Raw genomic sequence first — 16,748 nt, forward strand, 5'->3', positions numbered from 1 at the left:
CTATAATCTAAATAATTAAATGCAAAATTATAAAAAAAAAGGATTAGGTACCTAGTTAAGAAACCAAAATCTACATAATTAACATAATTAAATGTCCTGTGTATCATCAAAATATATAAAATCTTTTCTTTTAATTGAGTTTGTTTGTTTGTGAATTCTATATTTAGGTAAACATATTTACTATCGGTAAAAATTAGCTTTTTAATGAAAAGAGAAACCTGGTAATTTAAGTGTATTCTTAATCAAGAAGGAATTATGTATAAACTAAAAAAAGTTTAATGGGTCAAAACTTGTATCTATTCAACTATATTCAACTTGAAAACCTTTTCCCTATCATAGAAACCTAAGTAGGTATATGTTTATGAATTAAAATATTAAGTGAAAACATACAAAAATATCAAATTAGTATATACACAAATAATTTCAAACTTGCCTCAAAAAAAAAACATAAATTTTTAAAAACCTTAAATCTACATGAAATAAACAACTAAAAAAATATGAAGAAAAAAAATAACTGAAATTGTATATACGTACATATTCATCAAATTAATGATAAATTTTCAAAAGCCAATTTGTAAACTTTTTTTTGTTAATTTTCCCCATAAATAAATTAGGTATTATTGGCAACAAATAGAAAAATATACCTAGGTACATTATGATACATCAAATGCAAAATCATGAATATTAAAACAGTGTTCAATACATAAATACTAAGAAAAAGATATGTGTTTATATTCCTTACAACAAAGTGAGATATTTAGGCATTGTTTTCTAATGCTTTTTCTTCTCTCTTCTTCTTACAGGTTGGTTTGTGGAACTTCCAGTCAAGTTTCTGGCAAGCTGGAGTACAGTAAACTACAAAATCACAAGCTTTGCACTGCTTCACTGTAGATACTTTACATACAGTACGTTCACATTCATTCTTCTTTTTAGGACATGCCTCTCTCAACTTGACAGCATACTCTAATGGGTAATTTGTCTCCATCTTATATCTAATCTTCATTGCCTCCTCATAATCCATAGGCTTGGCATTGTAACTCAATAATAAATCAATTATACTCCAATACTCGGGGAATGAAGCTAAGGTGTTACAAAAAAATCTGAGAATACTGTTGTATTGACAGCTATTATTTGGATTAGCCCCATATCTGAGAAGTGTTGATACAACCTTCTCAGTATCATCATATCTAAAGTAGGCAGCATAACAAAGTGGTGTACCTCCAAGTATGTCATGGGCATTAGGATCAGCACCAAGTTTTAGAAGTTTTTCCAAAATCTTGACCTGCCTGTTTTCATTACTTCCGTGGTACATCATTCTGATATCTCTTTTATTTTGTTCAGTGAGCCAGCTCATTCTTTCTATATGAATCATTCTTCTACCAATGATAGGAGCAAACAGAGGGCTGAACTGTGGATATCCCTCTCTTGTCTTCAGTGTTTTTTTCAGATCCTGTTTTGACAGTTTCTTCATATGTTCATTGAAATCTGAATAGTTACCAAAGAACATATGAAAGAAGAGTTCAGTGTAATAACCATGACCAACAAAGTTATATTTGCTACCTGGCAGATCTACATTAGTTATCAAAGGGGTCATAGCTGAATATTCTGCTTCTGATGAATACTGTTGAACAACTGGATTTTCAAAACTTTTCTTTGGAGGATTCTCCCTTAAATCTTTGATTAGTTCAGCTGCTTTATTGGCACTCCAATATATGTTCATATCACCTATAATTGTACCTATTCTATCACTAGTACTGAGATGTTTAATATCATGTATTGAAAAACGAACATGTTCACCTTCAACTGGTTTATGCTCAGTATGAATTTTTTTCAGTTTAGAGAACAATTCTTCACAGGAACTACAATTGAACATCTTTAAATATTCAACAATAAGAGGATCTAATGCTGTTGCCATTGCTTATGAAGGATGGATGTTCTCTTTCCTCCAAATAACTGAAAAATATTTTTATTAGCTGATTTATAATAGTAATAATATTTATTTGAGAATAGCTAAACTTATCAGTATTTTAAACTATTTCAGAAATGAATTGAATATTTCATCAAAATGAAAAAAATGGGACAAATTCTTTTACAGAAGGCGTCTTAACTTTTTAAATTTTTATTTTAAATAGCTAGTAGGTGTTTTTGATAAGTAGTAGATGTAAAATTTTCCATAGAATTTATATATGCAATCGTTTTATTTTTGTAGACCTCTTATTTTTAAAGTAATTTAAGATTTTTAAAAGGTTTTAAAGTACTAGAACGCAACAAAAAAGAAGAAGAAAATTACCATTATGAACAAAAATAGTAAGATCTTTGACACCTTACTTTTTTAATTCTGTTGAGTAATTATTGAAAAAATCGTTTTTTTTAACCACGAGAATACAAAATTTAAATATAAATATACCATTACACAGACATAAGAAATAGGTGTTTATATATATTTTTAGAATGAGAAAAATATTACAAATCCATTGTAAGCAAAATTGAAATAAAAAGTTTACAAAATAGTAAATAAACTACAATAAAAGAAATTATATGAAAGGGGGGGGGGAAGTTCTGACACTTTTGCGTAAACAGTGATTATAGGCTTTGTCTTTGGAGTGAGAGGATAGGTTATTTGACAAAAAAGTTTCCTTTTGGGATGTAGTTTTCCTATTTAAAAAAAAAAAATTGGATTCGGCCTCCAGGTTCCGGTACTCCAGGCCTCCAGGTGGATTCTGGACAGGTAAAAAAAAAATTTCAAGTTAGAACAAAACTTATTTAACAAAAGTTGCTACTTTATGGATGGTATGAACTAATTTGAAGAAAATTTTGAAATCGGGCTCCAGGTTCAGGTACTGCAGGCCTCCAGGTGGGTCCTGGACAGGTAAAAATTGAAAATTTTTACTTTAAAAGTTAGAACAAAACTTATTTAACAAAAGTGGCTTCTTTATAGATGGTATTAACTAATTTGAAGAAAATTTTGAAATCGGGCTTTAAGTTCAGGTACTGCAGGCCTCCAGGTGGATCCTGGACAGGTAAAAATTGAAAATTTTTAGTTTAAAAGTTAAAACAAAACTTATTTAACAAAAGTAGCTTTTTTATAGATGGTATTAACTAATTTGAAGAAAATTTTGAAATCGGGCTCCAGGTTCAGGTACTGCAGGCCTCCAGGTGGATCCTGGACAGGTAAAAATTGAAAATTTTCACTTTAAAAGTTAAAACAAAACTTATTTAACAAAAGTAGCTTCTTTATAGATGGTATTAACTAATTTGAAGAAAATTTTGAAATCGGGCTCCAGGTTCAGGTACTGCAGGCCTCCAGATGGACCCTGGACAGGTTAAAAACTGAAATTTTTTTCTATTAAAGTTAGAACAAAACTTATTTAACAAAAGTTGATACTTTATGGATGGTATTAACTAATTTAAAAAAAAATTGAAATTGGACTCCAGGTATAGGTACTGCAGGCCTCCAGGTGGATCCTGGACGGGTAAAAATTGAAAATTCTACTTTAAAAGTTAGAACAAAACTTATTTAACAAAAGTAGCTTCTTTATAGATGGTATTAACTAATTTGAAGAAAATTTTGAAATCGGGCTCCAGGTTCAGGTTCTGCAGGTATCCAGGTGGATCCTGGACAGGTAAAAATTGAAAATTTTTAGTTTAAAAGTTAAAACAAAACTTTTTTAACAAAAGTAGCTTCTTTATAGATGGTATTAACTAATTTGAAGAAAATTTTGAAATCTGGCTCCAGGTTCAGGTACTGCAGGCCTCCAGGTGGATCCTGGACAGGTAAAAATTGAAATTTTTTACTTTAAAAGTTAGAACAAAACTTATTTAACAAAAGTGGTTTCTTTATGGATGGTAGGAACTAATTTGAAGAAAATTTTGAAATCGGGCTCCAGGTCAAGGTACTGGTAGGATCAAGGTGGATCCTGAACAGGTAAAAACGGAAATTATTTACTATTTAATTTAAGACAAAATTTATTTAACAAAAGTTGTTAATTTTTAGCTAGTATTACCTAATTTGAAGAAAAAGACGAAATCAAGTTTTGTTCTAACTTTTAAAGTAAAAAATTTCAATTTTTACCTGTCCAGGATCTACCTGGAGGCCTGCAGTACCTATACCTGGAGCCCGATTTCAAAATTTTCTTTAAATTAGTTAATACCATCTATAAAGAAGCTACTTTTGTTATATAAGTTTTGTTCTAACTTTTAAAGTAAAACAGTTCAATTTTTACCTGTCCAGGATCTACCTGGAACCCGATTTCAAAATTTTCTTCAAATTAGTTAATACTATCTATAAAAAAGCTACTTTTGTTAAATAAGTTTTGTTCTAACTTTTAAAGTAAAACAATTCAATTTTACCTGTCCAGGATCTACCTGGAGGCCTGCAGTACCTGAACCTGGAGCCCAATTTCAAAATTTTCTTCAAATTAGTTAATACCATCTATAAAGAAGCTACTTTTGTTAAATAAGTTTTGTTCTAACTTTAATAGAAATTTTTTTCAGTTTTTACCTGTCCAGGATCCACCTGGAGGCCTGCAGTACCTGAACCTGGAGCCCGATTTCAAAATTTTCTTCAAATTGGTTAATACCATCCATGAAGTATCAACTTTTGTTAAGTAAGTTTTGTTCTAACTTTAATAGAAAAAATTTTCAGTTTTTACCTGTCCAGGATCCACCTGGAGGCCTGCAGTACCTGGACCTGGAGCCCGATTTCAAAATTTTTTTCAAATTAGTTCCTACCATCCATAAAGAAGCATTTTTTGTTAAATAAGTTTTGTTCCAACTTTTAAACTAAAAATTTTCAATTTTTACCTGTCCAGGATCCACCTGGAGGCCTGCAATACCTGAACCTGGAGCCCGATTTCAAAATTTTCTTAAATTAGTTAATACCATCATTAAAGAAGCTACTTTTGTTAAATAAGTTTTGTTTTAACTTTTAAACTAAAAATTTTCAATTTTTACCTGTCTAGGATCCACCTGGAGGCCTGCAGTACCTGAACCTGGAGCCCGATTTCAAAATTTTCTTCAAATTAGTTAATACCATCTATAAAGAAGCCACTCTTGTTAAATAAGTTTTGTTCTAACTTTTAGAGTAAAAATTTTCAATTTTTACCTGTCCAGGATCCACCTGGAGGCCTGCAGTACCTGAACCTGGAGCACGATTTCAAAATTTTCTTCAAATTAGTTCATACCATCCATAAAGTAGCAACTTTTGTTAAATAAGTTTTGTTCTAACTTGAAATTTTTTTTTTACCTGTCCAGAATCCACCTGGAGGCCTGGAGTACCGGAACCTGGAGGCCAAATCCAAAATTTTTTTAAAAATAGGAAAACTACATCCCAAAAGGAAACTTTTTTGTCAAATAACCTATCCTCTCACTCCAAAGACAAAGCCTATAATCACTGTTTACACAAAAGTGTCAGAACTCCCCCCCCCCCCCCTTATTATTCAGGCAACCATCTTAAATGTTGTTTTGAGAATAAAAATGGGAAGGGGGTAAAGAGGTGGTTAAAGTAAGTGTTGCCTGTTTTACAAAATATGTTAGGCCATTTTTTTAAATTTAAATTGTTTTACTTTTTTCCAATTATGCTTATAATGAATTTGTAATATTTTTCTAATTCTGAAGGTATATATGAACCCATATTTTTTATGCCTGTTTTAGGATATATTCATGTTAAAAGTTTTGATTAAACCGAGGTTTTAAAAATCGATTTTTTCAATAATTACCTGACAGAATTCAAAAAGTAAGATGTTAAATTAAAGATCTTAGTATTTTGTTCATAATGGCAATTTTCTTCTTTTTTTATTGCGTTTTAGTACCTTAAAACCGACTTAATCATTTTTTTAAAAACTTAAATTACTTAAAAAATAAGAGGTCTACAAAAAAACGATTGCATATCTAAATTCTATGGAAAATTTTACATCTACTACTTACTAAAAAAACCGACTAGCTATTTAAAATAAAAATTAAAAAAGTTAAGACGCCTTCTTTAGAGAGGAATTATCAAAAATAATTTCAGACAATAAATTCTTTAATCAACTAGAAATTAAATTCTTGTGTTAACAAAATCTGACATAAAACTGCTAAATCAAGAAAGCTAACCTTCTAGGAGCACTTGAAGGACAAGAAAGGGAGTGAAGCTCCCTTTTAATTAGAATTTGAAACAAAAACAACCCATAAATAGTTATTAACCTTCCTTGGACCTAAGAGAAGCTTCACTGTAAAGGAGAACCATATCGGTTCATCAGTTTGTGAGATCTTTCGGTACACACAGACTAACAGACAGACGAACATGTTGTGAAATATGATTTGACTAAAATCCAGACTGGCCAGCCAATTTTGAAAATAAAAACGTACATAACGTACACAAAAAAATACGTTACGTACATAAAAAAGTAAAAAAACGTACAAAAAAACGTACATTCCCAATAAAAATAAGTTAAATAATTTCCTAGTTACCTATTATCAATACATTTAAGTCTACTAGCAGCTACCTGTAAAGGAGAACCATAGCGAACTGACAGACACAAGATATCCTCTTACTCTATTTAAAAGAACTAGCGTCTACGCTCCTAAAGGCCTCTAGGGGCACTTGAGGAGGGGAGAGTTGAATTCAATAAAAAAACATGGATGACAACATACATAAGTAGCGAAGTTAAAAAGTTATTTATAGACATCTGGAAAAAAAATTAACTTAAAATCAGTGAGCAATTAAAATTCATTTTTTGGGGGGAGGAGGTAGTTTCTTTTCTAAAGTCAATTTCTCTTGGGAGGGTGGATGGTGACACTCTTCCCCAAAATAGTTATAAAACTTCCAAAAACCTATGAGAAGCTATCCTGTTAAGGAGAACCATATCGGTTCCGTGGTTAGCGAGATTCTTTGGTACAAACAAACAGACATCCTGTTATTATGTACAAAGTATATCCTATTATAAGGACCAGCGACTACGCCCTTAGAGGCCTCTAGAGGAACTTGATTAGGGGGGGGGGGGGAGTTGAATTAAAAACCCATTTTTTTTATTTAAAAATAAAAAGTAAAAAACAAGGATGACAACATCCTTAAGTAGCGAAGCTCAAAAGTTATGAATGGAAATCTGGGAACTATATAAACTATAGAGTAGTGTCGTAAAAAATAAGCATTTAACTTATTTAAATAAATCACAAAACCTTTTAAAAATATATAATAACGTGAAAATCTAGAAATAAATTCAGCCCCCCAACCAATAAGCAAATCTCAATGAAATTTAGTGGAAGTATTAAGAATGAAAACTAATACAATCCCTGAAAATTACAACCGTCTATCAGGAATATGAGTAGAGAAAATCACAAAAACCTATACATCTAGGAATCGATCTAGCACTGCAACAAATAGACAAACCTTAAAGAAACTTTTTGAAAATATGTAGAATGTGAATTTATTTATTCCCTGAAAATTTCAGCCGTCTATCTTGAATAAAAGTCGAGAAAACCATGAAAAAAGAAAATCTAGGAATAGATCCTCTAGCACCCCAACCAAAAGGCAAATCTCAATGAAAATATGTAGAATGTGAACTTATTCAATCAAAAAACAGGAGCCGAGAAAATCACGTTTCTCCGATAGCATAACGGACTGACAAAGTGATTATAGAGTAGCTTCGCTGATAAATTTTTTAGTGAGGGAGGGGGGAGTAGACTGGGGTCCATTTCTGATTTCAATTTTAAAAAGAAAGAGAAAATAGGGGAAGGGTGGTGATTTTTTTCTAAGAGTAAATTCTCTTGGGAGGGTGGTTGTACCCTCTCCCAGGACCTATGAGAAGCTACCCTGTAAAGGAGAACCATATCGGTTTAGCGGTTAGCGAGAACCTTCGGTACAAATAAACTGACAGAGAGACATACATCCTGTTATTACGTACTAAGTATATTCTATTAAATAAAGTAGTAAGTTTTTTGTCTGATGCTTAAGATTTTCATAACTACTTCATACAGTTACCGAGATGGTTTTAGGCTATTTTTCTACCATTTTGAATACAGGTTCTTGAAGGGATATGGAAGGACAGAGAAAATAGCCTACAACCTCACAATGATCATGTCGGTTCAGCAGTTATTGAGATTCTTCGTTACAGAAAAAAAAGGATTTATAGGATAAATATATAATGGGATATAGGGTTATTTTGTCTATTGCTAAAGATCTCAGAAAATACTAGTCTTTGATACAAAGTAAATCAGTGCCTGTCTGTCTAAAGCTTAAGATCTTGGTAACCACTGAACAGATTGGGTTCTAATCATCAGGGAATATATCTACTGGTCCTGTGGTAGTTTTAGGCTATTTTCTTAGAGTGTGGGAAACCCACCCTCCAAAAAAAATCAACCACCCCTCAATTTATTTTTATAAACTAATGCAAATCAGCGGGGTGGGGGAACCCCCACCGCACCCTGCGGCGAAGCCTAAATGAAAAAAATAATCACAATCTTTTTTTATATTTTTTTTTGGACAAATTTCCAACAAACGATTCTATAAAAGAGGGGACGAAGCCTCTAGAGGCTAGGGGCGAAGCCTCTAATCCTAGTAGAAAGTAAAAAGCTTTAAGTGTCCCTCCCCCAAAGAAAAAAAAAGCAAAAAACCATCACAGGACTATTAGGTATATTCCATGATATCCCAATAGGTTCAGTGGTTACTGAGATATTAAGCTTCTGATATACAGACGGACAAGCAGACGGACAGACATCATTCTACTTTGTATTATAGATAATATACTATTTTTGTAATACTTTTTGTACAAATACAAATAAAATACAAATACTTTTATACTTTGATTCTTATTCTTTAAAAACAAGACTTCTTAATCCTAAACTGAGCACCATATGATATCTTGGAAAATTTACCCAAGTATATAAAGAATTTGAAAAAAATTATCGTAAAATCTATTAAAGGGGTAGTTGCATGAAATGCATTTAAACTTGAATTTAGTCAACTGCATATCTCTTTCTGTTCAATAGTTTAAACTAAATCTATAGGACATATATTTTAAATCCATAAATTTAAACTGTAAGTTTTAATAAAATATATGCATAATTTACCTACATATTTTTGTTTTATGAAAATTTAAGATAATATTGAATTTATTTAATATAATACACCTATAGTTTTTGTTAAAATTTTCGTACAAAACATACAAATTACTTTTCTGCTAATATTTGATTCTTATTATTTAAAAAAAAACGTAAAACGTACAAAAATACAAATTTCAAAATACGTTACGTACACATATCAAAATAACGTCCAGAACGTACACAGATTCGATGCGTAACGTACAAAACGTACACTCTGGCCAGTCTGAAAATCTCAGAGAAGGCCTGGATTTTTTTACTAACAAAAGTTGTAAAATTCAGAAAGAAGTTTGCACATGCACATATCTTTGGTGTTTTTGTCCAATTTCACAAAGTTAAAAAGTTATTTATAGTTGTTCTTTCTCAGGGATCTAAAGTGATAAGTCAATTGCTCATAAATTGATGTAAATCCTCAATGATGATACAGAGAATTATCCCTTTTATAGATATTAATTAGTGGTTGAATGGTTTGGACACTCAACTAAATGAAGCAACCAATCAAAATTCAATTTAAGTCCCCAAAGTTGTTAAGCAAACGAATTAGAAAACATTATTTTAAAACTTTAGGGACTAGTGTAATATAAACAGTACAATGTCCCCTCCCCACCTTGCTCTTTCTACATTAAACCGCAAGTGACTCCACCCAATAACTATTTACAACGAAGTTCTTAGCCCCTGCGGGTTGTAACAATTTCTGGATCAGAATTAAATATCATAAACATAAGACAACTTAACCTAACCTAACATATTTGACGGATATTTCAGTTCAAGGGTATTATTAATAATAATAAAATTCACTTATATCTTCCATTATTCTTTTAAAATCAAAACAAATTAAGACTCCTTCTGATAGCTGAACAATAAAGAATATGGCAAAAAAAATTAATCTTTATATTTTTCAGGAAGGGAGGGAACAATGGACTGTAAATTATTCTGGTACTGAAAGTTTAGTTAACACAATATCTACAGAAGGGGTAATTTTGTTTATCATCATTAAGGAAATAAACAAAAAATTTACTAGTATTGTCTTTCTCTCCTATGATCTATAATATTGTTTGGTTACCTGATATCCAAAGCAAATCTACAAAAGTTGAAAAGTCTTTGCTGATATTCTCATTTGAGATCTGAAAAATAAAACACATTTTCAAACTAAATCCCAAAAAATGGCAATTTAATTAAAATAACAACGTTCTTTACATAAAGGTTTTTTTCAATATTAAAGGAAAGGAGAGGGGGTAACTTGTACATTTTTCTTTTGATAAAAATTAATTTTATATACCTACCTAAAAAAATTTAGTTTTTAAGCACAATACAATTTATTCTACAGTAACTGAGCATTAAGTACAAATATAATGTGAATTACTTGATTCTAAAAATTTTACCATTAAAAAGAGAATTATTGATTCTATTTGTAATCAATAAACTCTGTTTATCTCATATCTTGTGTAGACTAGGCGGACATGTAGACTGACTGACGTACAGACGGATTAAAAGTAATAACAGAAAAGCATAGCTTTAAGAAAAACTTAAAATTCTAAATTATACAGTACCCAATCCAATTTAATAATTTTAAAAATATTTAAAAACATATCAAATAAGCACAAATCGACAAAAAGAATCAATGGTTACTTTATAAAAGCTCACAAAGGAAGAATTAAAGTACCTGGACGAACAACTAGGTGTGTTTTTCTGTCCCCCCCCCCCCCCTTACGATACATTACCGAATACTTATGTTGAAGTGTAAATCATTTGATAGGGAATTGAGTTGGAGGGGTGTGGGGAGGGGGTATATATAATGGCAAAATCCGTAAACTGTTAGCAAAGGGGTAGTTTCACGAAATGCATTTGAACTTAATTTTGTGAACCGCATAGGTATTTTTTCCTAATCATTTGGTTAAACTACATTTTATTGGCATATATTTGAAAAAATTGCAATTTTTTACCATGTAGTTTTTAAAATATCAAGACTTGAAAATCGTCTTCTTAAATTGCATATATCACAAAAACACGATTTTCAAGTCTTGATATTTTAAAAACTACGTGGTAGAAAATTGAATTTATTTCAAATATATGCCATATAAATGTAGTTTAACCAATTAATCAGAAAAAATATGCGGTTCTCAAAATTAAGTTCAAATGCATTTCGTGTTACTACCCATTTGATTTAATATGAATATAACTCAAAATTCAAAGTAAGGCAAGGATCTCACTAACCATTGAACCTATATAATTCTCCTTTACAATGTAGCTTCACATAGGAAATGAATTTATTTCATTAAATACCCCTTTCCCGCCCCCCCCCCCCCTTAATTTATCATGTAGTTAAAATTAAATTTTCAATACTTTTTAAGTATATACCTAAGTACCTAATTAAAAAAACTTTGACAAACATAATTTGAAAATAAATAATAATAAAAAATACAAAATAACATTTACCATACATTTTTTAAATAACTAAACCAAAAATATCTCATTATGTTTCAGTTTGTTTCCATTTCAGAAAGTACCTATATATTATAAGAATATCGGAATATCGGTTTATATTACTATTATTTAGGTAAATAAATAATCAAAAATATGGTACCAATAAAAGTTTTGCCTTGCTGTTTTGATTTAAATATTATATCTTTAAATGGTCATATATCAAAAGAATATAATTTTTAATTCTTTTATTTATATGCATTAGAAAAGATTATAATATCATAGAATAGGTAAAAATACTAGGTTCAATAATTTAAGTTAAAATGCATTTTGTGCAACTAATTTTTAAAAAATATTTAAATAGGTTATTCCGTTGTTTCTTCATCAATATTGACATCACACTCCACAGGTAATGGTATAAATTCAGTATCATCAAAAATTTCTTCTTTCACACTCTCAATACCTGGTTCAGTAAAATCATATTTCTCTTCTTTAAATTCTTGTTTCACGCAATTTTCTTTCTTTTCGTGCAGTGTTAGTTGCCTTTTTTGTGTAAATGATTTATTGCACAAGGCACAAGAGAATGGCTTCTCCCCTGTGTGCAATCTCTTATGCTCTACTAATGTATAACTTTGAGCAAATGCCTTTTCACATAAATCACATTTGTATGGTTTTTCTCCAGAATGCGTTCGCACATGCACATTCAAGTCGCCAATTCTTCTATAGGTTTTGTCACACATTTGACAGGCAAAAGGTCTTTCATCAGTATGTGTCCTTTTGTGTTTGTTTAAATCACTAATTCTAATATATGCTTTATCACACTGATCACAAGAGAAAGGCCTATCACCGGTATGTGTAACCACATGTGTATCAAAAGTTTCTTTCCTATAAAAAGCCTTATCGCAGAATGTACACGAGTATGGCAAGTCACCTGTATGTTTACGCCTGTGCACTGTCAAATCGCCCCTTTGTGTAAAAGATTTATGACAAATATCACAAGTGTGCGGCTTTTCGCCGGTATGAGTTCGCGTATGAAGAGTCAGCTCCCATTTTGTTCTGAAACGTTTATCACACATGGTACACGGATGTGGCTTCTCACCTGTGTGAATTCTGCTGTGCACTATCAATTCACAACTTTGGGCAAAAGTTTTGCCACATTCGCCACAAGAATATGGTTTTTCACCTGTATGAACTCTCATATGCCGTTTTAATTTTTGTTTGCAAGAAAGTGTTTTGCCACAAATATTGCATGTTTGAGGAATAAGATAAGATTTATAATCATATTTATATTTATACTTGGTTTTGGCACGAGAAATTTGTTTTGGGTCTATTTTTACAACCATATCTTCATTGCTGGGTTCTTCTTTAATATCTACAGCAACAAAATTAGATGGATCAAACGAAATTGTTTCATCTTTCTCACTTGTAAGGTCAGTCTTTTCAGTCACCTCTGCAGGGTTCATTTTCATATTTATGTCTTCAATCTCGGGTTCTTCTTTTATATTCAAGGTATTATAATCAGAGACATTAGACTCATCATTTTTCTCAGTAGAGTTATCTTGTGCAGATACGTTTATATGATCAGTTTTCATATTCATATCTTCACAATCTGTCTCTTCCTTTACATCCATTGCAATATAATTCGAGGAATAAGATTTATTCTTAGTAGAGTTGTCTTGCAAAGGATCTATTTTTACAGTTACGTCCCCGGTGTTCAGTTCTTCTTTAATATCAACAGCAACATTATTAGAGGGATCAGATGTAATTTCATTGTCCATGGTAGAATTATCTTTTTCAGAGGCCAGTAATTCGAGTGAGGAAATCTTTTCCATTTCCATGTTGGCTGAAATTAAAAAATAAATTTAAGGTTTTTTTTCTTTCCACGTTGTATTACTATATGGATTAGTAGCACTGCTACCCTATAGTAAAGTTTGTTCGTCAACATGTTCGACAGAATCTGGACACAAATTGTTTAAAACCTATAATGTTAAACAAGGATGACAGCATCCATAAAAGCGAAGCTCTGAAACGCTATGAAAGACGAACATTATCTCCTGTAGAGTGTCAGAACTGAATTTACAAAATATAAATATATAAACTTTTACAAAATAGGGGGGGGGGGGTGGCGTAATAACATCAAAACTTAAACATTTAGCAAAATGGTCTAAATATTGAGCTAGATTCTTGAAACTTGGTACATAAACCTAGTCCAATAGGTACCACATCTAAATGAAAATTTTTTAGAGATTCTTCGCGTATAACATTGTACCCTATTGTAATAGGAATCAGTACACAAAAATAAGATCAAAGGATGCTTATATCACATAAAAAATTGTTGTTAAAAAATCAAAAATCAACATGTTTAAAATGGACGTACGGACATTCTGAGAACGATTATAAAGTTGCAACGCTTTATAAATCATACCCAACTACTACAGGAATCATCATGCAAAGTTTGAAATCGATAGGACAATTCTAACAAGCCTAGATTAACGAAAAAAGCTATCCGTTACGTACGGACGGACGTACAGACCGTCCCTAGTTATAGAAAAGAATCGCTTTTAAAAATTGAATATCCATAGAAAAAAGGCGAAAAAATGGGGTGGGGGACGATCAATTTTTGAAACCAAAACGAAAAGTCAAAGCAGTTCAACTAAAAGACTTACAACACTGAAATTTTGCGGTAGCTTTTAAGAGATACATTGTGGAACTGTGAAGAAAAGGCGGCGAAAAACCGCAATACAAAAATGAAAACAGCTAAAAAGTTTCTTTAAAGCAGAAAGGTCTGCCATGGGTGTTATAAACTTAAATATGCTACATAATGATGGTAATGTTGACATTAAAATCATAGGTCTAGCTTTAAGAACAGGTGAGTAAATCCCGTTCCCCACTGCATTACGGACTGACGGACATATTAAGTGAATTATACCACATTACTAAGATTACTAACTTCAAAGTTCAAATACATTTCTTGCAACTACCCCGTAAGAGTTAAGTGCTATCCATTACGTTCGAACTGACTCTATATGTAGAAAAGATTCGCTTTTAAAATAATTTACCTTAAAAATATTAATTCACATTGTCATTTGATATTACAAACATCTACATTTTAGATCTGAAAAATAAAACAAATATAAATAATTCCTAGAAATTTAATTCAAAATCAACACTGTAAAATATCATAATTACATAATCTATACAATTTTTTCATTAAAAAAAAATAGTTCTTTAATCATGTAAAGCCTGTTTCTAAATTAATTTGAAGTATGGGACATAAATTAACTAAAAATATTTACAAATGTTTTAAAACTGTAATAAACCCACATTAGGTACCATTGACCAAACATTATTTTGTTTATCATATATGATTTGTTGCAATAAAATTGTTATATTACAATCAGAATAAAATATATGGGACCAAATATATCTTTAAACTTTGCATGTACTGAAAAAATTTTAATATGATTTTTGAAAAGCTAAAGGTGCTTTTTCACGGCGTGAAAGTTAAGATTTACCCCCCTCCCCTCTGTAAATTGGCATTAAGAGATGATGATAGTTTTATTCCCATGCCTAACCCTTGCGGATGGCCTTGACACTCCTGCGGGGCTACCTTATACCCAATATTTAACCTAACCTGGACTAAAGTAATAAACAAAACAAAAACTCCCTACCCCCCTCCATTAATTTCAGTTGAAAAAAAGAAGAAGGGGATTATCACTGCGCACCAGGGTATTTTGTGTGAAAGCACCGAGCTAAAACTATGCCAAGTCCAACCCCTGTAATTCATGATATTTTATATTAATACAAAACTAGAAATACATTTAAAAATAGATTAAATTTGACAAAAAAATGGAAATAGGTTATTCCGTTGTTTCTTCATCTATTTGGACATTACATTCTACAGGTAAAGGTAAAGATTCAGTGCCATCAAATGATTCCTCTTTTATACCATCAAGACCTAGTGCAGTAAAATCATTTTTATCTTCTTCTTTCATCTCTGGTTTCGTGCAGTATCCTTTCTTTTCGTGGTTGGCCAATTGTCTTTTTTGTATAAATGCTTGATTACACACTAAACAAGAGAATGGCTTTTCACCTGTGTGCTTCCGCTTATGATCTATTAATGTATTGTTTTGGGAAAATGCTTTATCACATAGATCACATTTAAATGGCTTTTCACCGGTATGCGTCCGCATATGTTTAACCAGGTCACCAGTTTTTCTAAACCCTTTGTTGCATAATTCACAAACAAACGGTCTTCCGTCGGTATGTGTCTTTTTATGTGTGTTTAAATCACTAATTCTAATATACGCTCTATCACACATATCACATGGATAAGGTCTTTCGCCAGTATGGGACGCCATGTGTGTTTCATAATTTTCTTTTCTATGAAAAGACTTCTCGCAGAAAGTGCACGAGTATGGCATGTCACCTGTATGTTTCCGCCTGTGAATTGTCAAGTCACCTCTGTAGGAGAATGACCTCTCACACATATCACAAGGGTAAGGCTTTTCGCCGGTATGAGTTCTCATATGAGAATTTACCTCCCATTTTGTTCGGAATGATTTTTCACACAGGGTGCAAGAAAATGGTTTCTCCCCCGTATGAATCCTTTTGTGCTTTACCAATTGACCACTTTGAGAGAAAGCATTTCCACATACGTCGCAAGCATATGGTTTTTCACCTGTATGAATTCTCATATGCCGTTGAAGCATTTGCTTGCTAGAAAAAATTTTACCACATACTTCACACGCATTCGGAATACCTGCTGCTTTGGGAATGCCATATAAAATATCTTTGGGATCTAATTTCATAGTCAGGTCTTCACAGTGTGGTTCTTCCTTAATGTTTACAGAAACAAACGTGGTAGGATCAATTGACATTTCTTCTTCACTGTTCATGTCAGGGTTGTCTTTTTCTGGTACTAGCGTAGGATCTTTACATTGTGATTTATCTTTAACACCTGCAGAATCAAACTTAGTGGAATCTATTGAAATTTTATCACTGAAGTCCAATTTAGAGTTATCATTTTCGGTCACAATTGCAGGATCTATTTTAATATTCATGTCTTGACAATGTGGTTCTTTTTTAATTTTCACTGCACCTTGACTAGAGGAATCAGATGAAATTTTATTTTCTTTGTGCAGGGTAGGGCTGTTTGAGGAAATATTTTCCATTTCCATATTTTCTGAAAATAAACAAAATTATGTTAGGTATTATTTTGTCTGGCGTCCCAGAAATATAATATCATC

General features: G+C 31.6%; 3 protein-coding genes across 3 annotated transcripts; all 3 read right to left on the reverse strand.

The window, feature by feature from the left end:
* Window positions 1–23: 23 nt before the first annotated feature.
* LOC145314746 (uncharacterized) lies at window positions 24–11,023 on the reverse strand. The gene is made up of 2 exons (XM_080154800.1): window positions 10,142–11,023; window positions 24–1,953 (listed from the first exon to the last, which is right to left on the reverse strand). Exon 2 carries the CDS (start codon window positions 1,913–1,915, stop codon window positions 758–760), a length of 1,158 nt encoding a protein of 385 aa, XP_080010926.1. The 5' UTR covers window positions 1,916–1,953; window positions 10,142–11,023; the 3' UTR covers window positions 24–757.
* A 594-nt stretch (window positions 11,024–11,617) lies between these two features.
* LOC145314747 (uncharacterized) lies at window positions 11,618–14,616 on the reverse strand. The gene is made up of 2 exons (XM_080154801.1): window positions 14,559–14,616; window positions 11,618–13,342 (listed from the first exon to the last, which is right to left on the reverse strand). The coding sequence occupies exon 2, from the start codon at window positions 13,335–13,337 to the stop codon at window positions 11,865–11,867; it is 1,473 nt and encodes a 490-aa protein (XP_080010927.1). The 5' UTR covers window positions 13,338–13,342; window positions 14,559–14,616; the 3' UTR covers window positions 11,618–11,864.
* A 727-nt stretch (window positions 14,617–15,343) lies between these two features.
* LOC145314748 (uncharacterized) lies at window positions 15,344–16,680 on the reverse strand. The gene has a single exon (XM_080154803.1). The coding sequence runs from the start codon at window positions 16,677–16,679 to the stop codon at window positions 15,360–15,362; it is 1,320 nt and encodes a 439-aa protein (XP_080010929.1). The 5' UTR covers window position 16,680; the 3' UTR covers window positions 15,344–15,359.
* Window positions 16,681–16,748: the final 68 nt, after the last annotated feature.

The sequence above is a fragment of the Acartia tonsa genome, chromosome 3, assembly GCF_053477335.1.
Source record: "Acartia tonsa isolate MP-2025a chromosome 3, ASM5347733v1, whole genome shotgun sequence".
Classification (NCBI taxonomy): Eukaryota; Metazoa; Arthropoda; class Copepoda; order Calanoida; family Acartiidae; genus Acartia; species Acartia tonsa.

Coding starts and splice junctions, on each gene's coding strand:
- LOC145314746 (XM_080154800.1), bottom strand. CDS start 1,915: ATGGCAACAGCATTAGATCCTCTTATTGTTGAATATTTAAAGATGTTC.
- LOC145314748 (XM_080154803.1), bottom strand. CDS start 16,679: ATGGAAATGGAAAATATTTCCTCAAACAGCCCTACCCTGCACAAAGAA.
- LOC145314747 (XM_080154801.1), bottom strand. CDS start 13,337: ATGGAAATGGAAAAGATTTCCTCACTCGAATTACTGGCCTCTGAAAAA.